At 44.2% G+C, this 26,379-nt stretch overlaps 1 protein-coding gene across 1 annotated transcript in view; it reads left to right on the top strand.

Annotated features, from left to right (window-relative positions):
- The first annotated feature begins 1,482 nt into the window (after positions 1–1,482).
- cpsf1 (cleavage and polyadenylation specific factor 1) overlaps positions 1,483–26,379 on the top strand; it is a 136,325-nt gene continuing 111,428 nt past the window's right edge. Inside the window, exons 1-6 of the mRNA XM_073055126.1 lie at positions 1,483–1,652; positions 15,412–15,566; positions 17,079–17,106; positions 20,838–20,971; positions 23,455–23,535; positions 25,651–25,802. Coding sequence (XP_072911227.1) covers positions 15,423–15,566; positions 17,079–17,106; positions 20,838–20,971; positions 23,455–23,535; positions 25,651–25,802 — 539 coding nt within the window. The 5' untranslated portion in view covers positions 1,483–1,652; positions 15,412–15,422. The remainder of the gene's footprint in view (positions 1,653–15,411; positions 15,567–17,078; positions 17,107–20,837; positions 20,972–23,454; positions 23,536–25,650; positions 25,803–26,379) is intronic.

Below are 26,379 nucleotides of genomic sequence, written 5' to 3'. Positions count from 1 at the left end.
AGGACGGGGGAAAAAAGAAGTCAGGGTAAGAAGTTGGGGAGAGGGTTGGAAAAGGAGCAAGGTGGCAGGTGATAGGTGAAACCAGGAGAGGGGGAGGAGAGAAGTAAAGAGCTGGGAAGTTGAGTAGTGAAAGAGATAAAGGGCTGGAGAAGGGGGAATCTGATAGGAGAGGACAGAAGACCATGGAAGAAAAGGACGGGGGAGGAGAACTAAAAAAAAGGTGAATCAGAGAGGCAGGTAAGGGGCTAAGATGAGAGAGGTATATGGGAATGGTGGTGAAGGGGGTGGGAGGTGAGGTATATCAAATCATGAGGGGTATAGATCGGATCAATGTAAGTGTAGTACCCCTGAAAAAGGGATATGATAAATGAAATGTAGATATGCTATGTCCATGCATCAGTCAGTTTATGGAATGACTATGGAGTGTACTGTCCCTCCCCAGCTATTAGTAATCAATTGCGTGCTGAAGATTGAATGCAAACCCTTACAAGTAGATGACAGCTTCAATGTGCAATACTATAAAGATATACCTTGCATAGATTCTCAGAATTTTCAACTAAACCAATTTGCATGCTTTTCAAGTAATATCCCTTTTTTCTCACCATGAAATATTAAGAACATAAAAATTTACAGCATATTATCGGCCCTTTGGCCCACAATGTTGTGCTGACCATGTTACCTACTCTGGAAACTGGCTAGAATTTCCCTAGTGCATAGCCCTCTATTTTTCTAAGCTCCATGTACTAATCTAAGAGGCTCTTAAAATACCGTTGTTTCCACTTTCACCACTGTCGTTGGCAGTGCATTCCACGCACCCACCACTCTGTTAAAAACTTAATTCTGATACCCCCTCCGTACCTATTTCCAAGCACCTTAAAACAATGCCTCATGAAATAAATTAACTCTTTAAAAAAAAAACTGTAACTAAATTGAACAGATTTCAACCTTGTCTCACAAGCAGGCATTTTCCATCGAGTTTGGGCAAGAGTACAACTAGAGGTCATGGGTTAAGGGTGAAACTTGAAATGTTTAAGGGGAACACGAGGGAAAACTTCTTCACTCAGGGGGTGGTGTGAGTGTGAAACGAGCTGCCAGCGCGATTCAGGTTACCCTGTTATTGGAAGGACATTGTCAAACTGGAGAGGGTGCTATAGAAATAAGTGAATACGCTATCTGGACTAGAGAGCCTGAGGTCAGTATCAGAGCAGCTTTGGTATTACTGGCACATGTCGAAAAAATTTGTTTTGCGGCAGCTGTATATTGCTTTTTCTGATTTCGTCAATATCTGACGGTGATACAAACCAATGTTCTGCACGAAATCTGTGCAAACAAAACGTGCCACCATTTTCCTCTCCGCAAGCGAACGAACTGGAAGCCGCCGCGCTCCCGCCAAAAGCTGCCGGCGGCGCGCGGCCGCAAGCAGGCTGTCTGCGCATGTGCAACGCGAAAAGCGGCCGTCGCCATCGTTCGGTATCGCGAGATCTCGGCCCCGCGAGGTGGGGGTGGGCAGTGCAGTTAGCATGGCGGCGCCGTTCAGTGGGTCCCAATCAATGAGACACAGTTGATGTTCCGCTCGCCCGCCGCCCTCGGAGAAGTGACCCTCCCCGGTGTGGGGAGGCAGGATTTGTGCTGCTAACTAGCGGGCTCTGGTGGTAAGTGATTCGGGGAATTTACAAGCAACCGGCGCGGTGCCTCGGCCGCGTCTCCCCATTTGGTGGGGGGAGGTGGTCAGGGATGCTCGGTCTGTGGTGACAGGAGCCCTACCGGCCACAGAATCACAAGAGTCCGGGGATATAACCATGCAGTCCATGTGCGATCACGCAGCGTTTAACTCTCAGGATCACAGGATTGTAGGAATTGGGGCCCCTCGTGCAAGGGCAGATCAGAATGAAATGTATTATCACTGACGTCAAATTTGTTGTTTTGCGTTAGCGTTTCGTGTAAAATCAAAAATAAACTGCAAATTGCTCAAAATAAGTAGTACCTACAATGGATAACGACGTAGTGTTCATGGACCGATTAGAAGTCTCATGTCGGAGGGGAAGCAGCTGTTCCTGAGTCATTGAATGTGAGTGAAAGCTGTGCTGAGGGGGTCCTGAGGAGGTTCACAAGAATGATGCTGAGTTGAAAGGCTTAGCGTGTGATGGCTTTGGGCCTGTACTCGATTTAGTTCAGAAGGATGAGTGGGGATCTCATTAGAAGCATCAGAATAGAGGTTCGTCCCTTTAAAACTGAGATGAGAGAGAACTTCTCCAGCCAGAAGGGCCGTATCTGGAATTTGTTGCCGCACTGGGTTGTAGGTTGTAAATCATGGGGTGTAAATCAAGGCTGAAGTTGATAGGTCTTGATGGGTGAAGGAGTTAAAGTTTATGGGGAGAATTTAGGGGGGGAAATCAGCCATGATTTGAGTAGACTTGCTGTACCAAAAGGCCTAATTCTGTTCCTTTGTCATATGATGTAGAAGTGGGGAGGGTATGGAGTAGGTTCATTAGCGTGTTGCTTGTGATGGCACAGTGCATTCATAAGGAGGGACTTGATAGGGTGCAATCCATGGTTTAGTAATAGGCAGCCATCAATGCCAGGGGATCATGGGTTTGCGCCTCTGGTGGACTGTGACCTCTCCTGGGCGGGAAGATTTGCCCATGCAGCTGGTTCCCCCTCCCCACGTCACTGATGTAGTCCAAGAGAAGGGCAAGTGCTGATATGGCTTGGCACCAGTGTCGTTCCAGATGTTGCCAGAGTGAAGTTGTAAACAATATCAAACTGCCTTAGGGACCCCAGCTCCAGATTTCTTCCTTGGAGTTTACTCCCGAAGCCTTTCCCATGAGTGGGTATGGCCGCAAGGCAGCGGAAGTTTAAAATAAGAGTTTTCCTTCTCCTGGGGGGGGGGGGGGGGGCTGCTGTCCAAGGCTGACTGATTTTGTGGCGCCAGTGGTCCGCCTTTGCTCCTTCTCTTGTCAGTAGAAACAATTTTGCTGGGCCTAATAGTTAAGCCACACGTGAAGGCCAGGAGTTGGACTTGGTTGTCAGAGGCTGTTAGAGTCGCACGCCATTTGGAATACTTTATAGGTAGTGGGAGCTTATCCCCACTACCACCCCTGGCTATGACAACCATAGGAAGCTATCCATGGTCTGCTACCCTCCTATTAGATTCCTCCTTCTCTAGCCCTTTATCTCTTTCACCTGTCAGCATCCCAGCTCTTTACTTCATGCTTCCCCCTCTTCTGGTTCCACCTATCACCTACTACCTTGTACTTACTCCTCCCCATCTCCCACCGTTTTGCCCTGACTTCTCATCTTTTTTTTCAGTTGTGTTGAAGGGCCTTGGCTCGAAACGTCGACTATACTCTTTTCCATAGATACTGTGTGACCTTCTGAGTTCCTCTAGCATTTTGTGTGTGTGGCCCATTTATTCCTGTCTGTCAACTAATTATCAATCCATGACAGTATTATTTCCAGTTTTGCGTCCTTCAGTTTTGCACACTGATTTATCAAAATAATAAATTAGCCATGTGGCCATCAGGATCTGGTGCCTGGCATCACTTATAGAAACCAGAACCCCGAGAAGCATGCCACTTTCATTATCCCAGGACGATGTTGTAGGGGGGACCTATTAACCCCTACAGCAGAAGATCAGTTTGGCAAGTCAGTGTTGGGGAAAGACAGAGTCATTCCTCTTCCCTTGGGAGCCAGGTAATCTGCTTCCATTCCAGCGCATTGGGTTAGGAGATTGTTGATGAGGTCATTGCTGGACCTGCAGAATTAATCATAGATTGAATAGGAGGTGCTTGGCCGAGGGGGATTTAAGGAGATGTAGTGTTGGGTCTCCATAAGCTTCTAAAATAGATTCCACAATCTTGTGCCATCCTGAATGTTTCTCTACAGTGCTGTGCAAAAGTCCCAGACATGTATCTGCAGTATTATGGTGCCACATTGACGATGAGGTCAACTGCAGATTGCCAAGGCTACTGCCAGTTTTAGGAGACTATGTGACACCATCTGGGGGCACAGGGGAATTACTCAAGACCAAGCTGAAAGCCTACTGTGCTATAGCCTTGGTGGTCCTGCAGCTGACCTCGTCGTCAATGCGAACTGCTCGAGAGGGTGCTGCCAAGATATGCGAACTCGTCGACTGCCTGGAGCTGCTGGTCTTCACCAATATGGACGGCTCCACACAGGGTTGATCTGGGGCTGCTTGGTGCAAAACTTCCGTCTTGGTGATGATGAGACCAAAGTTGTCTCACACAGTGGAAAATTTGTCAATGATACCCTGCATGTCAGACTCAGAGTTTATGCTGAGAGTGCAGCTGTCAGCAAATAGGAAGTTTCTCAGCACCATCTGTACGCGTATAAAATGTGGACTGTGTACATCAGACGTGCGTAGACTGAACCACTTCTACTTGTCATGCTTATGGAATATCATGAACATCAACTAGCAAGACAGAATTCCTGACCCAGAAGCACTGTCTGTAGCAGACATGCGTTCACACATCGCTGACAAAACATCAATAATCAGGATGTAAGATGATCACATTCACAAGCATTTTGTCCTTTGGGGAACTGTCCACAGGAAAGCGCTCTTGTGGTGGTTAGTGAAAACGATTCAAGGACACGCTCAAGGCCCTTGAGATTGATTACACCTCTTGGGAAGATGCAGCCTTGAATTGCTCATCCTGGCCATCAAAGCAATGCTGAACCAAAAAGTAAAGAACACCAGAAAGCTGTTCCTGATGGCCAAGGGGAAGAAGCTGTTCCTGAAATGTTGAGTGTGTGACTTCAGGCTCCTGTACCACCACCTAGATGGTAGCAATGACAGGGCATGTCCTGGGTAATGGTGTCCTTAATGATGGATACTGCCTTTTTGAGGCATCATCATTTAAAGATGTCCTTGGAGGCTAGTGCCCATGATGAAGCTGGCTGTGTTTACAACTTTCTGCAGCCTTTTCTGATCCTGTGCAGTGACCCCTCCATACCAGACAGTGATGCAACCAGTTAGAATGATCTCCATGGCATCATGATCTGACTTCCCCAAGAGATGACTCCTAATATTTGGGAAGTGATTTCTGTTTCTTGGGTCTTTTTGTGGAACCTTATTGCCATACTTGGTTTGCAGATGTTAGTGTGAGGCCATTCTGTTATATGTCTTGGTGACTGAGTGGACAGTTTGGAACTGAACATACACATGGAAAAGCATTGTCTGCTCACTGAAGTTGGTGTGACCTTGGTTGTGGTGGGAAGGTAGCTCTTTCCCACTTGTCCTCTAGATTAGCTCTATCACAGAACTTGTTAACAATTTAGTATAATATAGCAATTGAGACTGAGAAAATGGTTGAGGAGATGGTTCAGCCTCATTTTTTTGAAAATAAATGAGGGGTGTCCTAATTGAAACCTATCAAATGGTGAAAGGCCTTGATAGAGTGGATGGGAGAGTCTAAGACCAGAGGACATGGTCTCAATAGAGGAGCATCCTTTTAGAATGGAGATGGGGAGGAATTTCTGTAGCCAGAGAGTAGTTGAATCTGGAATTCATTACCACAAGCAGCTGTGGAGGCCAGGTCTTAATGTATCTCTAAGGCAGAGGTTGATAGATTCTTGAATGGTCAGGGCATGAAGGGATACCAGATATGGGGAGAAGGCATGAGACTGGGGTTGAGAGGAAAATTGGATCAACCATGATATGTTGGAGCAGACTTGATGGGCCAAATGGCCTAATTCTGGTCCTATACTTTATGGTCTTATACCTATTCTCCTCAAACATATAGCTGGTGTTGTGCTTTCTTTGTAATAGCATCAATATGTTGGGTCCAAGGATAGATCTTCAGAGATGTTGATACCCAGGAACTTGAAACTACTCACCATTTCCATTTCTGATCCTTCAAGAGCACTGGTGTGCATTTCGTCGACTTACCCTTTCTGAAGTCCACAATCAATTCCTTGGTCTTACTGAAGTTGAGTGCAAGGCTATTGCTGTGATACCACTCAACCAGGTGATCTGTCTCACTGCTGTTCGTCAACGTCACCATCTGAAATTCCGCTGACAAAAGTTGTGTCATCAGCAAATTTATTAAGCGGTGCTTGAGCTGTGCCTAGCCGCACAGTCGTGGTTATAGAGAGGGTAGAGCAATGCCTCAGTGCACATGCTTGAAGTCCACCAGTGTTGATTGTCAATGAGGAGGAGACGTTATTTCTGATCTGCGCGGACTGTGTTTTCCCGCTGCAGAAGTCAAGGATCCAGTTATAAAGTGAGGCACAGAGACTCAGGTTTTGGACCTTTTTTATTAGAACTGAGGGTATGATTGTATTGAACACTGAGGTATTGTTAATTAACAGTAGCCTGATGTAGGTTTTGCTATTGTCCAGGTGATCAAAGGCTGAAGACCAGTGAGATTGCATTCACTGTAGACCTAGTGTGGCAGTAGGCAAATTGCAACAGGTCCAGGTCCTTGCTTAGACTGAATCAGGTTTATTATCACCAGCATGGTCATGAAATTTGATAATTTAGCAGCAGCAGTACAATGCAATACATGATAATGTAGAAAGAGAAAATAAATGAATCAATTACTTTAAGTATACATATGTATATTAAATAGATTTAAAATAGTGCAACGACAGAAATAATATACATTTGAAAAAAAGTGATGTAGTGTTCATGGGTTCAATGTCCATTTAGGAATCATATGGCAGAAGGGAAGAAGCTGCTCCTGAATCGATGAGTGTGTGACTTCAGGCTTCTGTGCCTCCTTCCCTGATGGTAACAATGAAAAGAGGTCATGCCCCTGGGTGATGGGGGGTCCTTAATAACGGACGTTGACTTTCTGAGACACTGCTCCTTGAAGATGTATTGGATACTACGGAGGCTAGATGGAGCTGACTAATTTTACAAGTTTCTATTGCTTCTTTTGGTCCTGTGCAGTGGCCCTTCCCCCCCCACATACCAAACAGTGATGCAGCCTATCGGAATGCTCTCCATTGTGCATCTATAGAAGTTTTTGAGTGTTTTAGTTGACAAACCAAATCTCTTCAAACTCCTAATGAAATATAGTTGGTGGTGAGTAGGGTACCACAGGGTTCGGTGCTGGGCCCACAGCTGTTTACCATTTACATTGATGATTTGGAAGAGAGGACTGAGTGTAGCGTAGCAAAATTTGCTGATGACACTAAACTGAGTGGAAAAGCAAATTGTACAGAAGATGTGGAGAGTCTGCAGAGGGATATAGATAGGTTAAGTGAGTGGGCCAAGGTCTGGCAGGTGGAATACAACATTGGTAAATGCAAGATCATCCACTTTGGAAGGAATAATAGAAGAGCAGATTATTATTTAAATAGTGAAAGATTGCAGCATGCTGTTGTGCAGAGAGACTTGGGAATGCTTGTTCATGAATTGCAAAAAGTTGGCTTGCAGGTACAACAGGTTATTAAGGGAAATGGAATGTTGGCCTATATTGCCAGAAGGATTGAATTCAAGAGCAGGGAGGTCATGCTGCAACTATACAGGGTACTGGTGAGGCTGCACCTGGAGTACTGTGTGCAGTTCTAGTCTCCATACTTGAGGAAGGATATACTGGCTTTGGAGGCAGTGCAGAGGAGGTTCACCAGGTTGATTCCAGTGATGAAGGGGTTAACCTATGAGGAGAGGTTGAGTTGCCTGGGACTATACTCTCTGGAGTTCAGAAGAATGAGAGGGGATCTTATAGAAACATGCAAAATTTTGAAAGGGGTAGATAAGATAAAAGTAGAAAAGTTGTTTCTATTGGTAGGTGAGACTAGAACTAGGGGACATTGCCTCAGGGTGCAGGGGAGAAGATTTAGGATGGAGATGAGGAGAGACTTTTTCCTAGAGAGTGGTGAATCTGTGGAATTCTCTTCCCAGGGAAGCAGTTGAAGCTTTTTCACTAAATATATTTAAGAAACAGTTAGATAGGTTTTTACATAGTGGAATTAAGGGTTATGGGGAAAAGGCAGGAAGATGGAGCTGAGTTTATGGACAGAGCAGCCATGATCTTATTGAATGGTGGGGCAGGCACGATGGGCCGGATGGCCTACTCCTGCTCCTGTTTCTTATGTTCTTATAGCCGCTGTTTTACTGTGTTTCCAGTGGCAAAGACCAGGTTCTGTAGTTCATTGATCAGGATTGTGGGAGTGTTGGTATTAAACGCTGAGCAATAGTCAACAAACAGCATCCTGACGTAGATCACCTGGACAATATAAAAACCTAAGGCCGTGTGAAGAACTATCGAGAACGTGTCTGTCATTGACCTATTGTGACGATAGGCAAATTGCAGTGGGTCCATGTCCTTGCTGAGACAGGAGTTGATTCTAACCGTAACCAACCTCTCAAAACATTTCATCACCGTAGATGTGCATGTTACTGGGCGATAGTCATTAAGGCAGTTCACACAACTCATCCACACAGGTTTTAATGAAGTCGGTAACAACTGTGGCATAATCATCCAGATTTGAAGATGAATCCCTGAATATGGGTCCAGTCTACCAATTCTAAGCAGTCCTGAAGGTGCTCCTGTGCTTCCCTTGTCCATACCTTCTTCATCCTCACTACTGGTGCTGCAGTCTTCAGTCTCTTCCTATACTCTGGGAGTAGAAGTACAGCTAGATGATCAGACTGTCCAACGAGAAGGTGTGGAATAGCAATGTAAGCACTCTTGGTGGTGTAGCAGTGGTCCAGTGTGTTGTTTCTTCTGGTAGTACAAGTGATTTGTTGATGGTAATTATTTAGTGACTTTTCTCTGTTTAAAATCCTACAAAATGATGGTGTGCTGTTTTGTATATGTTGATCCTTTACTCAGATCATCCAGAGCCTGCTTGACGTTGGCCTGAAGTGGAATGCACAATGCTACCAAAATGATCAGGAGTTGATTCTAGTCATGACAACCTCTCAAAGCATTTCATCACAGTGGATGTGTGTGGCACTGGATGATAGTCATTGAGGCAGCTCATCCTGTTCTTCTTGGATCGCTGACCTTACAGTGTTCCTTACATCTACCATCTGTTCTTTAGAATCATAGAACACTTCACAGAAACAAATCCTTTGGTCCATCTAATCTGTGTCAAGCAGTTATTCTGCCTAGTTCCATCAACCTGCAGTCAAACCATAGTCCCATATCCCTCCTATTTATTATTTTCCAAAGTTCTCTTAAATGTTGGAATCAAAACTGCAACTACCAGTTATGTCACAGTTTTTGGTTCAACATTGACTTTCAGTTGTCTGGATGTTTTCTATTTGTTTGCCTGATGTAATTTACAATTTAAAAAAAACCCTCATCTGCAGGTCATTTTACCCGGTAGCCTGTTCACCAATGCCTCTTTGTCCATGTATCCATTACACCACCCTGGGCCAATAAGAAATTATGAAGGCTGTATAACAATTAAGATTGTAGTGATGTTAAGGAGCAGATGACATCCCTACTCAGATTTAAGAACTTCAGAGAGGAGTTTCAGAAGTAAATTCAGAAATAATCTTCCACATCTAGATCAAGTGAGAAAATTCAAATTCCAAATAGTTAAAGGAGATCTCCCTGCTGCCTTCTACAAGGATTTTTGTAACACACAAAATGTTGGAGGTACATAGCAGGTCAGGTAGCATCTAGAAACAGGACTGTTTTGGGCTGAGACCCTTCATCTGTCTTCAGTTATTCCTCTCCATGGATGCTGCCTGACCTGCTGAGTTCCTGCAGCATTTTGTGTGTGCTGCTCTGCATTTCCAGCATCTGCGAAATCTCTTGTGTTTAAAACGTTTTTATGTCTTCCTCAACTGTTTCTCCCAATGACTGAAGAGTTGCTTCATTAGGCCTTGTATGGACTCTGTCTGTCTACAAGCAAGGCGAACATGATCTTTACTGCTTGTTGATGCCAAGTGTATAGGGTGGCACAGTAGCATAGAGGTTAGTGTAGCAGCTTACAGTGCCAGCGATCAGTTCAGTTCCTGCCACTGTCTGTAGTAAGTTTGTATGTTCTCCCAGTGACCACGTGACATCTCTCTGGGTACTGAGTCCAAAGGTGTATTGATTAGCAAGTTGTGGACACGCTCTGTTGGCATCGGAAGCACTTGCCTCCAGCACATTCTTGGACTCTGTGTTGGTCATTCATGCAAAACTATTGTGCTTCACTGATGTTTTGATGTACTTGTGACAAATAAAGTGAGTCTTTAAATGGAGGACACAGCAATAGTTATAGTTTATTTTACCTTGCTGTATCCTTTGACTGTTGATCGAGAGGGTCTGCAAAGCATCCTTCTCAAATTTGGTTTTCCCTCAAAAAACCAAAATCATGTCCTTGTGAGAGCTACTAGGTTGAAGGTTGTGGGTGGAAAATCTCCAAAGAAGATGAGATCAAAACCAACTGAAACTGATGCTCTACAATGAGGTGTTGAGATGTTTCAGATTTATAGGAACATGAAGTATACTGAAGAGAGAATAAAGGAGATATGTTTACTGTGACAGAAACTTAGAGCAGTGGAAAATAATCTCATTGCAATATAGCTTGAAAACGTGCACCACCAGGATCAAGACCAGCTTCTGTCCCACTGCATTTCTGAATGCATTTTGTTTGCGTTCAAGATGAACCCTTGACCTCACAGCCTACCTTGTAATGGTCCTGGCATCTTATTGTCTACCAGCATTGCCCTTTCTCTGTTGTTATTCCCTCTGCCATCAGATTTCTGAATGGTCCCGTGGACACTACCTCACTACTTTGAGCTGTTTTTGCACTACTTATTTTTATATTACTTATTGAACTTACGATAATTTTTTATGTACTGCTGCACTGATGCAGTAAAACAGCAAATTTCATGGCATCTTGGTGATAATAAAACTGATTTTGATTCTATTTTCTTCATTCTGTTAGCGCTTTACCCTTGTCCTGTTTAAAGTATTTGTTTTTGAAATGAACTGTATGGATGGTTTGCAGAACTAACTTTTCACTGCCTCTCTGTACATGTGGTAATAATAACCCAAGCAAGATTCTGACCCTACCAAAGATTGCAAGGACTGCTGAGAGGATCATCGGGGTCACTCTTCCACACATCTGAGATATTTACCATGTACGCAGGGCTCTTAGCAATGTCAATGATCTCTCCCATCCGTCCAGCGATCTCTTTGATCCCCTACCATCAGGCAGGAGGTACCTTGGCATTAGGAAAAGAACTGTTAGGATGGAAAACAGCTTCTTAGCCCAGGCCGTGAGATCTCTGAACTCCCTGCCAGGTCTCACGACAGTGCTATACTGTTCACTTTTTAACTTGTGTGGTAAATGCAACTTATTTGTTAATTTATTTGTGGTAATATTACTTTGTGTGTTGTTTGTGAGTTTTGTGTACTTTGGTCTGGAGAAACATTGTTTCCTTTGGCAGTATGCATGTGTGTGGTTGAAATTACAATAAGCCTGAACTGTATTGAAGATGCTTCTGCTTTGAGCTGAAATGTCTAGAATTAGCATAGTCTCACTATAGTGTCTGCCCATTTAGGATTGAGAAGAGGAATAATTTGGACAGTGGGATGGAGAATTGCAGAGGTTTATACCTCAAAGTTTGAAGTGTATTTATGTATGTATACCATACACAACCTTGAGATTTGTCTCCTTTCAGGCAGCCACAAAGCATAGAAACATGTTAGAACCTGCCAAACACCCTATATGAAGAAAAACAACCAAATCATGCCAACAATAAAAGAAAGTGAATAACATTCAGAACTGCACACTCTTGGCAGTGTGGAGGATCAGAAGGATCTTGGGGTCTGAGTCCATAGGACACACAAAGCAGCTGCGCAGGTTGACTCTGTGGTTAAGAAGGCGTGCGGTGTATTGGCCTTCATCAATCATGGAATTGAATTTAGGAGGGGAGAGGTAATGTTGCAGCTATATAGGACCCTGGTTAGACCCCACTTGGAATACTGTGCTCAGTTCTGGTCACCTCACTACAGGAAGGATGTGGAAACCATAGAAATGGTACAGAGGAGATTTACAAGGATGTTGCCTGGATTGGACAGCATGCCTTATGAGGATAGGTTGAGTGAACTCGGTCTTTTCTCCTTGGAGCGACGGAGGATGAGAGGTGACCTGATAGAGGTGTATAAGGTGATAAGAGGCATTGACTGTGTGGATAGTCAGAGGCTTTTTCCCAGGACTGAAATGGTTGCCACAAGATGATACAAGTTTAAGGTGCTTGGGAGTAGATACAGAGGAGATATCGGGTAAGTTTTTTGCGCAGAGAGTGGTGAGTGTGTGGAATAGGCTGCCAGCAATGGTGGTGGAGGCGGATATGATAGGGTCTTTTAAGAGACTTTTGGATAGGTACGTGGAGCTTAGAAAAATAGAGGCCAATGGGTAAGCCTAGTAATTTCTAAGCTAGGGACATGTTCAGCACAACTTTGTGGGCCGAAGGGCCTGCATTATGCTGTAGGTTTTCTGTTTCTAACTGAAGTTCACGAAAGTGAGTCCAGAGCCACAAAGCCAGTCATCACTGCAGCCAGTCCAGGAGCCCGTTAGTTGCAGGCCACAGTCTCAGTTCAGCGCAGAGATGAGTAAACCATGTGAAGCAGTAATCTGAATACCAGCCCATCCCTCTCCTTCAAACCCGACACCCCAACCTTTTCAATCTGAATACCAGCCCATCCCTCTCCTTCAACCCTGACACCCCAACCTTTTCAATCTGAATACCAGCCCATCCCTCTCCTTCAAACCCGACACCCCAACCTTTTCAATCTGAATACCAGCCCATCCCTCTCCTTCAACCCTGACACCCCAACCTTTTCAATCTGAATACCAGCCCATCCCTCTCCTTCAACCCTGACACCCCAACCTTTTCAATCTGAATACCAGCCCCGTCCCTCTCCTTCAAACCCGATACCCCAACCTTTTCAATCTGAATACCAGCCCCATCCCTCTCCCTTCAAACCCGACACCCCAACCTTTTCAATCTGAATACCAGCCCATCCCTCTCCTTCAACCCTGACACCCCAACCTTTTCAATCTGAATACCAGCCCCGTCCCTCTCCTTCAAACCCGATACCCCAACCTTTTCAATCTGAATACCAGCCCCATCCCTCTCCCTTCAAACCCGACACCCCAACCTTTTCAATCTGAATACCAGCCCCATCCCTCTCCTTCAAACAAGACACCCCAACCTTTTCAATCTAAATACCAGCCCCATCCCTCTCCTTCAAACCCGACACCCCAACCTTTTCAATCTGCTCCAGCCCATCCCTCTCCTTCAAACCCGATACCCCAACCTTTTCAATCTGAATACCAGCCCCATCCCTCTCCTTCAAACCCGACACCCCAACCTTTTCAATCTGAATACCAGCTCATCCCTCTCCTTCAACCCTGACACCCCAACCTTTTCAATCTGAATACCAGCCCCATCCCTCTCCTTCAAACCCGACACCCCAACCTTTTCAATCTGAATACCAGCCCCATCCCTCTCCTTCAACCCTGACACCCCAACCTTTTCAATCTGAATACCAGCCCCATCCCTCTCCTTCAGCCCCGACACCCCAACCTTTTCAATCTGAATACCAGCCCCATCCCTCTCCTTCAAACCCGATACCCCAACCTTTTCAATCTGAACTCCAACCCATCCCTCTCCTTCAGCCCCGATACCCCAACCTTTTCAATCTGAATACCAGCCCCGTCCCTCTCCTTCAGCCCCGACACCCCAACCTTTTCCATCTGAATACCAGCCCCATCCCTCTCCTTCAAACCCGACACCCCAACCTTTTCAATCTGAATACCAGCCCATCCCTCTCCTTCAACCCGGACACCCCAACCTTTTCAATCTGAATACCTGCCCCATCCCTCTCCTTCAACCCTGACACCCCAACCTTTTCAATCTGAATACCAGCCCATCCCTCTCCTTCAACCCTGACACCCCAACCTTTTCAATCTGAATACCAGCCCCGTCCCTCTCCTTCAAACCCGACACCCCAACCTTTTCAATCTGAATACCAGCCCCATCCCTCTCCTTCAAACCCGACACCCCAACCTTTTCAATCTGAATACCAGCCCCGTCCCTCTCCTTCAAACCCGACACCCCAACCTTTTCAATCTGAATACCAGCCCCGTCCCTCTCCTTCAGCCCTGACACCCTGACCTTTTCAATTTAGGCCAGTGCTTGAAATCGGCCAAACTTTGGGTTGTTATTCAGTCTCTGACCCAGGTGCTTCAACAAGCTGTTGGGTCCAGGACCTGTGGCATCGATTTGAAGGGTTGTGAATGCTCGTTTGATAAGAAAGCTGAAATCAGTAGATTTCAGAATGTCAGGACAATCAGAGGATAGAAGAATTGAATTGGTAGGTCCCACAAGTAAAGTATAGTATATAGGCATCTGTTAGTCTCGTGAGACCATGGATTTGTGCCTTGGAAGGTTTCCAGGGTGCAGGCCTGGGCAGGGTTGTATGGGAGACCGGCAGTTGCCCAAGCTGCAGGCCTTCCCCTCTCCACGCCACCGATGTTGTCCAAGGGAAGGGCACTAGGACCCATGCAGCTTGGCACCGGTGTCGTCGCAGCGCAATGTGTTGTCAAGGACACAAACACGTTGCCTCAGCTGAGGCTCGAACCAGTGACCTTCAGGTTACTAGTCCAATGCCTTATCCACTAGGCCACGTGCCAACGACAAGTAAAGAATGGTTTATCAAATAATAAATGTACTGTAATTTCCATAGCTTTTGTGGTTATCCTTTTAAAGATTACATTTGCTTAACTTTATCTGTCACATGTTCAAAACATACACTGAAATGAGTTTTTTGCATCATCTGCCTTCAGTCTTTGAATGTGGAAGGAGACTGGAACACCCAGAGGCAGCTCACACGATCACAGGGAGAACATAGAATTTCCATACAGACAAGTATTTGGAATTGAAAATTGGTAGAAGTTTATAAGATTCTGAGAGGCATAAATAGAGTAGACAGACCATATCTGTTTCCAAGGTTTGAAATGTTGATACCAGAGGGCATGCATTTAAGGTGCGAGGAGGTTATTTTAAAGGAGATGTGAGGAGTAACTTCTTTCCACAATAGTGGCTGCCTGGGGTGGTGGTGGAGGCAGAAACATTAGAGACTTTTAAGAGTTATTTAGTTGGGCACATGAATGTGGGGGGAAATGAAAGGATATGGATGTTGTATAGGCAGAAGAGATTAGTTTAGAAAGCCATTTAATTTGTTCGGCACATCATTGTAGGCTGAAGAGCCTGTTCTGTGCTATACTGTTCTATGAGCCCTGAGCACTGGTGCTGAAAAGCTGACCACTACTCTACTGTCCTGCCCCATGGTTACGCACAGTGGGGCAAGTTCAGAAGTCTTAGTTGCACAGTGAGCTGAGCAGAAATATTGCTTCAGCCAGTGCCATACCAGTGAAGATTGAGTGGGCAGGAGCTCATGGTTGTTATATTTTGACTGTTTGCAGGAGTTGACGATATGTATGCAGTCTATCGGCAGGTCCACCCCCCGACGGGGCTGGAGTTTGCCATCTACTGCAGCTTCTTTTCCAATGCGGAGCGCAACCTGGTGGTGGCAGGAACATCCCAGCTGCAGGTCTACAGACTCATTCATGATGCAGAGGTGAGCTTAATGAAAACTTTCAATGCTGATTTTTCTTTGGAAGGGTGTTATCGATTATTTTAAAGGGAAGTGCTGCAGCTTGTTTTCAGTAGGTCAGGCAGCAGTAATAAACAGTCGATATTTTTGGACCGAGACCCTTCATCAGAGTCCTGAAACGATAACTTTATTCATTTCCATAGGCGCTGCCTGACCTACTGAGTTCCTCTAGCATTTTGTGTGTGTTGCTCTGATTTCTAGCCTTGCAGAATCTCTTGTGATTACAATTCGTAGTTTGTTCCCTATTTGTTGCTGCCTTACTAGTGAATGAGACCACATGCATTGTCCTCTCTAATAGTTTAATCAAGTGGTTTAACTAAGAGCAGGTTACATCACAGCGGGACACAGGAAAGCGTGATTAGTGGGCTAATGTTGTAGTGGGGGCAACTTTGATAGAAATCAACAATGGGGTGATTAAGGTCAAAGTTCAAAGTAATTTTATTATCAATGCGCACGTATGTTGTCATATACAACCCTGAGATTTGTTTTTTCATGGGCATTCACAGTAAATACAAAGAAACACAATAGAATCAATGAAAGACTATACCCAACAGAGCAGACAAACAACCAATGTGCAAATAGAAAAAGAAAATAATAATAAATATTAAGAGCAGTAGATAAAGAGTTCTTGAAAGTGTGTCCATAGGCTGTGGGAACAGTGAAGTTGAGTAAAGTTATCTCCTTGAGTTCAAGGGCCTGATCGTTGAGGGGTTAATAACTGTTCCTGAATTTGGTAGTGTGGGTCCTGAGGTTCCTGATGGCAGCAGTAAGACGAGAGCATGACCTGGATGGTGGGGGTCCTGACGAGCAGATCAACGTCCCCATCCTCACTGAAGGGATGGCACAACCGGTGACTGTAAACCTGTCATTGAAACTTTTTCATATCCCTCTTCAGGGTTCAATGTGCTGTGCATTTAGAGATGTTCTTCTGCACAGCACTGTTGAGTTATTTGAGTTACTGTAGCATTCCTGACAGCTTGAACCAGTCTGGCGATTCTCTTCTCTCTAATTAATAAGGTGTTTTTTCCCCCAAAACTGGGTGTTTTTTTTATTTTTGCACCATTTGCTGTAAACTCTGTGTGAAAATCCCAGGAGATCAGCAGATTCTGAGATACTCAAACCACCCCATCAGGTTCCACAATCTTTATATAGTCAAAGTCACTTAGATCACATTTCTTCCTCCATCTGGTGGGTGGTCTGAGCAACGACTAAATCTCTTGACCGTGACGTTGCTTTTATGCATTGTGTTGCTGTCACATGACTGGCTGTTTAAATATTTGCACTAACAAGGTGTACCTAATAAAGTGGCTACTGAGTGCATTCTCCATCTTAAAAGAAAAACGAGCCACTGCTCTGCCTCTAGTTGAATCCCCGAATTGCAGAGTTTCCAGAACCTTTGAGATTTTCAGCATTCAAGTGCTTTGATCTCAGTTTCGGGACCAATGACATCTGTTTCTTTTGTGTTTGTATTTGCAGAGCACAGTAAAAGGAGACAAATCTTCAGGTAAGACTGCCCTTTCATCATACAGCTATTTCCTGATTGATTCTCGTAGAGTTGCATGGACCCTTCGTGCAGAACTTTTGAGCCATTGACAGAAACTTACAGATGAGAGGAGGAGTTGCTCAAGGCAGAAGGTGGTGAATCTGTGGAATTTATTGCAAACACAAAAAGAAAAAAACGATAGTAAATAAATAAGCAATACATAGCAAGAACATAAGATGAACAGTAAACACAAAGTGCACTGCAGATGCTGTGGTCAAATCAAGACGTACAAAAAGTTGAAAGAAGCAGTCAACGTTTCTGGTCGAAACCCTTCGTCAGGACTAAAGAAGGAGGGGGCAGGAGCCCTATAAAGAAGGTGGGGGGAGGGTGGAAAACCAATCAGAGGAAAGATCAAGGGGTGGGGGAGGGGAAGCAGGGAGGGGATAGGCAGGAGAGGTGAAGAAGGAATCTAAGGGGAAAGCACTAGGGGTAGTAGAAGAAGGCAGAGTCATGAGAGGTGATAGGCAGCTAGAAGAGGAGACAGAGTGAAAGTGGGATGGGGAAGGGAGAGGGAGGGAATTACCAGAAGTTGGAGAATTCGATGTTCATACCAAGGGGCTGGAGACTACCCAGACGGTATATGAGATGTTGTTCCTCCAACCGAAGTTTGGCCTCATCATGGCAGTAGAGGAGGCCATGTATGGACATATCCGAATGGGAATGAGAGAGAGAGTTGAAGTGAGTGGCAACCGGGAGATCCTGTCTGTTGTGGCGGACGGAGCGTCAGTGTTCGACGAAGCAGTCCCCCAGTCTGCGTCAGGTCTCACTGATCTAGAGGAGGCCGCACCGGGAGCACCGGATGCAATAGATTACCCCAACAGACTCACAAGTGAAGTGTTGCCTCACCTGGAAGGACTGTTTGGGGTCTTGAATGGTGGTAAGAGATGAGGTGTAGGACCAGGTGTAGCACTTGTGCTTGCAGGGATAAGTGCCAGGTGGGAGATCTGTGGGGAGGGACGTGTGGACCAGGCAGTCGTGGAGGGAACGATCCTTGTGGAGAGTGGTAGAGAGGGAAAGATCTCCTTAGTGGTGTGGTCCTGTTGAAGATGGCGGAAGTTTCGGAGGATAATATGCTGGATCCGGAGGCTGGTGGGGTGATAGGTGAGGACAAGGGGAACATGGTCCCTGTTGTGGTGACGGGAGGATGGGGTGAGAGGAGATGCAGGTGAGGGCATCATTGATGACGGCAGAAGGGAAACCACGATTCTTAAAGAAAGAGGACACTTGGGATGTCCTGGAACGGAAAGTCTCATCCTTGGAGCAGATGTGGCGGAGACGGAGGAACTGGGAATAGGGAGTAGAATTTTTGCATTTGGCAGGGTGGGAAGAGCTATAATCAAGGTAGTTATGGGAGTCAGTGGGTTTATAGAAGATGTCAGTGGACAGTCTATCTCCAGAGATGGAGACCGAGAGATCGAGAAAGGGGAGAGAAGTGTCCAAGGTGGACCAAGTGAATTTGAGGGCTGGGTGAAAGTTAGAGGCAAAGTCAGTGAAATTGACGAGCTCAGCATGGGTGATGAGATGAACAGTCTTTGAAAGTGAGCCCATGGGATGTGGGAGCAGTTCAGAGATGGGATGAGTGAAGTTATCTCCACTGGTTCAAGAGCCTGGTGGTTGAGGGTTAACAACTGTTCTTAAACCTGATGGTTTGGGTCCTGAGGCTCCTGTACCACTTTCCAGATGGCAGCAGCAAGTAGAGATGACAGAACTACTGTTCTTGCACCATTCTGCTGTTTCACATTAGTTACTGTGTTTATTGTTGTATTACATGTACACTGACTCTCAGCAAAGAATTTCATTGCACCCTGGTGTATGACAATAAACTAACCTGAATCTGATTCAGGAGTCCGACAGCAGGGACTGAGAAGTTGTTCATAAGTCTGCTCATCTGGGCTTTCAAACTCCTATACCATCTCCCCGAAGACCAGAGAGAGAGAGAGAGAGAATGGGGACTCTCTGATCATGGTTCTGATCTTCAGTCTTTGATCCTAGGACTCTCCAGGTATAGACACCAGACCCTCCGATTACATGCCCCAGGTCTCTCAACCACGAGTTTAACTGTTATTAGGATATCACTGCAGCAGAGCAGATTCATATATGCTCTTGAGCAACCAGCAATCTGCTGGAGGAACTCGGCAAATGAGCAGCATCTGTAGGAGGAAAGGAGATGTTGATGTTTTGGGTTAAAAGCCTAGGTCAAGACTGAGAGGGGAGAAGGCCAGTAGAGAGAGCAGAAGGGGAATAGAGATTCAGGTGACTGAGATGACTGATGCAACACACACAAAATGCTGGAGGAACTCAGCAAGCCAGGTAGCATCTATAGAAAAATGTACCGTTGACGTTTTGTGCCGAAACCCTTCAGCAGGACTGGCATTTTGTGTGTGTTGCTTGGGTTTCCATCATCTGCAGATTTTCTCTTGTTTGTGAGATGACCGGTGGGTGAGATGCAGACAAGTGACTACAGATACTGGTTAGGCAGCATCCATAGAGGGAAATGATGTTATGGGTGCATTTCTTTCCCTGCTGCCTGGCCCACTGAATCTCTCCAGTGCTTTTTGTGTTGCTAAGGGGTGTGAGATGACAAGGAAGTTTGCGCCAGCTCAAAGAGGGATGTGTGGATTAGTAAGGGTTAGTAAATTCTGGGCATGTTATGTTAATACCAGAAGGCTGGGGTTAGGAGACAGTAGCTGGTGAAAGAGGTGGAGCAAGAGAAAGAGGGGAAAATATGGGGGGGTGGGTGGAGCAAGGTGGGGAAGGGAATGTGGAGGTTGGAGACAGTTGCTGGAGGGAGATAAACAGGAATACAAAGTGCACTGACTCTGAATAAAAGAAATGAGAATGGGAACCATTTGATGAGAGATGTATGGCAAGCAGGACCAGAAGCAGATAGGAGAGGTGGTGATGGGGAACTTATGGGTAAACTATATGTAGTATGGATGGAACCAGTAGGGGAAGGAGGATGAGTATTGGTGATGGGGAGTCTAAAGGAAAGGGGATAAAAATAGGAGGTCAGAAGGAGAGAGGAAGGGGAAGAGGGAAATCCACTGAGGAAAGGGTTACCTAAAATTGAAAAACTCATTGTTCATGTCATTAGGTTGTAGAGAGCATCTGCAGTCTTTGCACAAAATGGCACAGTGGCACAGCGGTTAATGTAATGCTTTACAGCAGCAGTGGGGAACAAATCCTGTTGCTGTCTGTAAAGAGTTTGTACCTCGTGCCTGTGACCGTGTGGGTTTCCTTCTGGTGTTCTGGTTTCCTCCCGCATTCTGAAGATGTACAGGTTGGTAGGGGTTAGTAAATTGTGGACCTGTTATGTTAGTGCCAGAAGCATTGTGATACTTGCAGAGTGCCTCCAGCACTATGTTGACACTATGCATTTCACTATGTGTTTAGATGTACATGTGGCAAATAAAGCCAATTTTAAAATCTTAACTTTGTCTCATTATCTGGGTTCCATATGTGTAAACCATACAGCATGGTGGGCTACCTGTGTGTATAAGTGGAACTGTATTTAAAAAAAGTCAATGTGAACTTTCAGAGTTTTATCTGAGATAGTTTTGAAACTTGCTGTGGTGACTGGGCTGTAAATGACTAACAGTAAAGGAGGAGTGAATAATTCATTGTCTTTCATTAGCAAGAAAAATGATAGAAATCGGATTTATTTGTTAATCAGCGTCTCCTGTTTTCTCTAGAGGTTAAAGGTCGTAAGGAAAAACTGGAGCAGGTGGCATCATTTTCCCTGTTTGGCAATGTTATGTCCGTCGCCAGTGTCCAGCTGGCAGGTTCCAAACGGGACGCACTCCTACTTAGTTTCAAGGATGCCAAGGCAAGTGTGTAGTCTATGTGTGTGAGTAACAGGGCGAGTGGAGTTTTTTGTGAGTTGGGCTTAAGAAGGTGTATGGTATGCAGGCCTTCCTTTAACGCAAGAGCCATGAGGTAATGCTACAGCTCTATAAAACTCTGGGATATTGTGTTCATTTCTGGTCGCCTCATTGTAAGAAGGATGTGGAAGCTTTAGAGAGGGTACAGAGGAAATTACCAGGATATTATCTGGATTAGAGCATGTCTTATGAGGATAGGTTGAGTGAGCTAGGACTTTAGGTGACTATTTATTTATTTTATTTATAAGGCCATAAGACTAAAAAACATGAGCAGAAGTAGGCCATGTGGCCCATCAACTCTACTGTGACATTTTATCATGGTTGATCCATTTTTCCTCACTACTTAATTTTCCTGCTTTCTCTCCGTGTCCTTTCACACCCTGACTGATCAAGGTCCTATCAGCCTCCTGTTTAAATATATCCAATGACTTGCAGCCATATAAGCCTATAGCAATAATTTCCACAGATTCACTGCCTTCTGCCTAAAGAAATTCCTCCTCATCTCTGTTCAAGTGGGACATCCTTCAATTCTGAGACCTTCAATATAACACCTCCTGTATTCGTCACCCTTTTAGATTTTGCCCCCATGTTACACTGCATCTCATCCCACTGACTGCACTTTAGCTCTATCATCTGTCTGTCCTTCCTGACAGTCTTACTGCACACTGCATCTAATTGTATACCAACTGCTCATCCTTAGAGCCCTATCAGTCTGGTTCCACCCACCTGCCAGTTTAACTAAACCCTCTCCAGCAGCTCTAGTATACCTTTCAGCTAGGATATTGGTCCCGTTCGGGTTCAGGTGTAACCTGTCCATTTTGAATAAGTCATAGCTTCCCCAGAAGAGTTTCCAATGATCCAGAAATCTGAAACCCTGTCCCCAGCTCCAGTTCCTCAGCCACACATTCATCTGCCAAATCATCGTATTTTTGCCATCACTGGCATGTGGCATCGGCAGCAATCCAGAGATTAGTACCCTGGAGGTCCTGCTTTTCATTTTTCTACCTAGCTCCCTAGAATCTCTCTTCAGGACCTCCTTATCTTTCCTACCTATGTCATTAATGCTAATATGTACCAAGACTTCTGGCAGGTCACCCTCCCCCATTGAGGGTGCCGTGAACTCGATCTGAAACGTCCCTGGAAGCAACATACCACCCAGATGTTTCTTCCACGTCCACAGAACCTCGTGCTTACTCCTCTAACCAGGGAATGTGCTATCATTACTCCAGTTGTCTTCTCCCCCCCCCCCACTTCCCGCTTTAACACTGGTCCATTTACACAATGGCCACTCCACTCATTCCTATTCTATTTTTATTTGCCCTTGCTAGTAATTTGTCATTTGATTGGGCCACTAGAAAGAGCTGAAAGCCTGCGAACGTTCCTTTTTAAATTTCTTGCTCCGACCTGTGTGTAGGCTCCTCTCTCAAGTTGATTGGGCTGCAGGAAAAAAGATACAACATGGAACTGGCTCTTCTGGCCCATGAAGCATGTGTCATGTGTCCCATCCCCCCCAACCTACTTAACCGTAGCCTGATCACAGTACAACTTACAGTGACCAGTTAACCTACTAACTAGTACATCTTGTTAGATGAAAAGAGGTATAGATAGAATAGGCAACCAGCACCATTTTTTTGGGAGAAAGGGCAAATACAAGGGGGCATACTTTTAATGAGATTGAAGAAAATTAATGTGGGGATTTCAGAGGTGTTTTTTTCACACAGAGTAGTGGGTGTGTGAAAATGCTGCCGGGGTAGTGATAGAGGCAATTATACTAAGACAGGGTTTCCCAACCTTTTTTAGTGTCAAAGACCCTTATCATAAACCAAGGAGTCTGTGGACCCCAGGTTGGGAACCCCTGCAATAGGGATTTTTAAGAGTCTTAGCCTCATGGGTGATAGAAAAGTGGAGGGTTCTGTGGGAGGGAAGACTAAGATTGATCTTACTTGCTGCCTGTTATGTTGCTGGCATTTAGGGCAGCAATGAATGTACTCTATCTCTGTCTGTCCTTGGCTACTCCAATATAGAAGAATTTGTCATTATTATTTTCGTAATGTTTTTGTTTTACTGGTCGGTGTTAGCCCTGAACTGAACCTCTGAACCTGGAGTACCAGTCTGTGTCTGGCCTTTACCCTTTGATCTGTTTGGCATGGGTGGCCCTACCAAGAGCCAAAGGATAAAGCTGCGACTCCAGCCAAAATAGCTCTCTGGGTCATTGAGGCATTCAAGCCCCCAAATCAGGACAAGGCTGTGGTCCTCTTGGAGTTAAAAGATTGGTGCAACATTGTGGGTTGAAGAACCTGTACTGAGCTGTAGTGTTCTATATAATAGAATGAGGAAAATAATTTTTTTATATTAAAGCGTAGAAGACTGTTTATTTCTCCATTGGTGGAGTAATTGTTTCTAACAAATACTATTTTTCATTTTAAAGCTGTCTGTTGTTGAGTATGATCCTGGGACCCATGATCTAAAAACACTCTCTCTACATTATTTTGAAGAACCTGAATTGAAGGTAGGACATTTGTGAATGTTACTGCAGGACAAAATCTTTGTGTTCGTCTATTTTATTTTCTCTTTGACATTTTAATTTAGAAAGCTAGTAAATGGATGCCACAGTAGCATAGTGGTTAGCGTGGCGTTATTACAGCTCGGGCGTCAGAGTTCAATTGCAGCGTCCTCTAAGGAGTCTGTATGCTCTACCAGTGGAATGCGTGGGTTTTCCCCTTAGGTTTTAGAAAGATTTAATTTTGGTCCATTTATCTCTTGGATTAAATTGACTTATCAAGCCCCTTTGGCGGCAGTTATAACTAATAATCAAAAATCTTCTTATTTTAGGTTATATAGAGGTACCCAGCAGGGTTGCCCTCTCAGTCTGCTGTTATTTAATTTAGCTCTAGAATCTCTCGCTATTGCTCTTCAGGACTCCAGTGAGGTTTTAGGTATTAAGAGAGGAGATAAAGTGCATAAGGTTTCGTTGTATGCAGATGACTTGTGAGTTTATATTTCAGATCGTGAGAAATCAATTCCTGCTTTGTTACCTATATTTTCTGAATTTAGTAGTTTTTCTGGATATAAATTAAATTTGCATAAAAGTGAGTTATTTCCTATTAACTATTTTGATCAATATGATCAATTTCCTTTTAGTATTGCTAAACTTTACTTATCTCAGTATTAAAATTACCAAAAATTTTAACAAACTGTATAAATATAACTTTCTTCCATTAATTGAGTATACGCAGCAAGTACTTTCTAAATGGTCTCCTATGATATTTTTCAGGTCAAACCATTTCAAAAAGGACTGATAGCTATAATTTACAAGGTTATTAAACTTGCATATGTAATCTAATGATAAAATTAAAGCTGCGTGGGAATTGGAGTTTTGAAAGTCACTTTCAGATAATCAGTGGAATAAAATTTTTCATTTGGTAAATACCTCTTCTATTTGTGCCCGTCATCACCTTGATACAGTTCAAGGTAGTGCATTGGGCATATATGTCAAAGGACAAATTAGCCCGTATTTTTTCTAATATTAATCCCATTTGTGATAGATGTAATATTGATGTGGCTACTTTAACACATATGTTCTGATCTTGTATCAAGTTAGATAATTTTTGGAAAGAAGTCTTCAAAACTTTGTCAAAGGTTCTGAATTGGTTCTACAACCGAATTTACTTACAGCAATTTTTGGGATCATTCTTTCGGAAGCAGAAATATTCATGCTTCCGCTCAATGGATAATAGTCTGTACAACTTCATTGGCTTACCTCCATTATGTCCTGTTTAAGTTTAGAGAAAATAAGAAGTTGGACATTTGATACATCCTCTAAATTTGAGGAGACTTGGTGACCTTTTATTCAATATTTTCATATGCTCTGACTTATGGCCCTTCCAGTTACCTTTTTGAAGTTTTGGATTTGATCAGAAAGTTTTTCCTTGTTTTTTTGGCTTTTACTCTCAGTTTGAGCTGCCCAGTTCTTTCTTGTTTTTTTTTGTGTTTTGGGGTTTTTTTTTCTGTTTATGTCAATTATAAAAGTTTCTTTATCTTTTTTTTCCTTTTTATGGATAAGAGGAGAATCAATTACCTTTCTCTATTATATACTATCAGATTAATACTTTGTTTGATCTTGACAATGTTTATTTTTCCTTTTATTCAAACTGTTATTGATATAGGTATTTGTGATAATTCTCCTCTTGTTTATATGTAATTTTTTATTCAACTAATAAAAAAATTGATAAAGAAAGAAAGTTCTCCCCAGCTCTGATGTCCTCCCACTGTCGAGAGACACACTGCGTAAGTTAATTGGTCATTGTAAATTGTCCTGTGATTAGGTTAGGGTTAAATCGGGGTTGTCGGGGGTTGCTGGATGGTGTGGTTTGAAGGTTGTGCTAGTTGGCTCGAGCCAAATTGTTGAAGTGATGTAGCTGTTGTTGAACCTCATGCCGCAGGACTTCGGGCATCTGTGCCTCCTGCTTGGTGGTAGCTGTGGGAAGATGGATGGTGACTCAAATCCTTTTCTTAACTGTTTTATTCAGTAGTGTGTTCTGTTTTGTAAGAACTTTCTCCTGAATTCTGTGTTGGATTTGTGGAATAAGTGCTGTATTTTTTTTGTTCCTGCCTTTCTTGACAGGATGGCTTTGTGCAAAATGTTCACATTCCTCTCGTGCGTGTGGACCCAGATGGACGTTGTGCAGTGATGCTAATTTATGGGACGCAGCTAGTGGTCTTGCCTTTTCGGAGGGACACCCTAAGTGATGAACAAGATGGAGTTATGGGGGAGGGGTAAGCTTATTATTTTTGTAAAATATATTTCTTGAGTTTTTTATTTTGTTCCCCCATCTTGAGTGGTTGGTGCGTGGAATGCACTGCCTGAGTCAGTGGTGGAGGCAGATACACTAGTGAAATTTAAGAGACTACTAGACAGGTATATGGAGGAATTTAAGGTGGGGGGTTATATGGGAGGCAGGGTTTGAGGGTCGGCACAACATTGTGGGCCGAAGGGCCTGTAATGTGCTGTACTATTCTATGTTCTATTTCCTCTCTGATTGTTGAGTGTGTGTCTTCTGACTCCTATACCATCTCCCTGATGGTAATAACAAGAAGAGGGCACGTCTTTGATAGAGTCATTAATGATGGATGCCACCTTCTCAAGATACCGCCTTTTGAAGATTCCCTCGATTGTGGGTAGGCTAATGCCCATGATGGTGCTGGCTGAGTTTACAACTTCTGTAACACACACAAGTCAAGTTAAGTCAAGTCAACTTTTATTGTCATTTCGATATGCTGGTACAGTGCATAGTAAAAATGAGACAACGTTTTTCAGGACCATGGTGTTACTTGGCACAGTACAAAAAACTAG

Source organism: Hemitrygon akajei, chromosome 8 (genome assembly GCF_048418815.1).
Source record: "Hemitrygon akajei chromosome 8, sHemAka1.3, whole genome shotgun sequence".
Classification (NCBI taxonomy): Eukaryota; Metazoa; Chordata; class Chondrichthyes; order Myliobatiformes; family Dasyatidae; genus Hemitrygon; species Hemitrygon akajei.
This window is presented reverse-complemented; position numbering and strand designations above follow the sequence as displayed.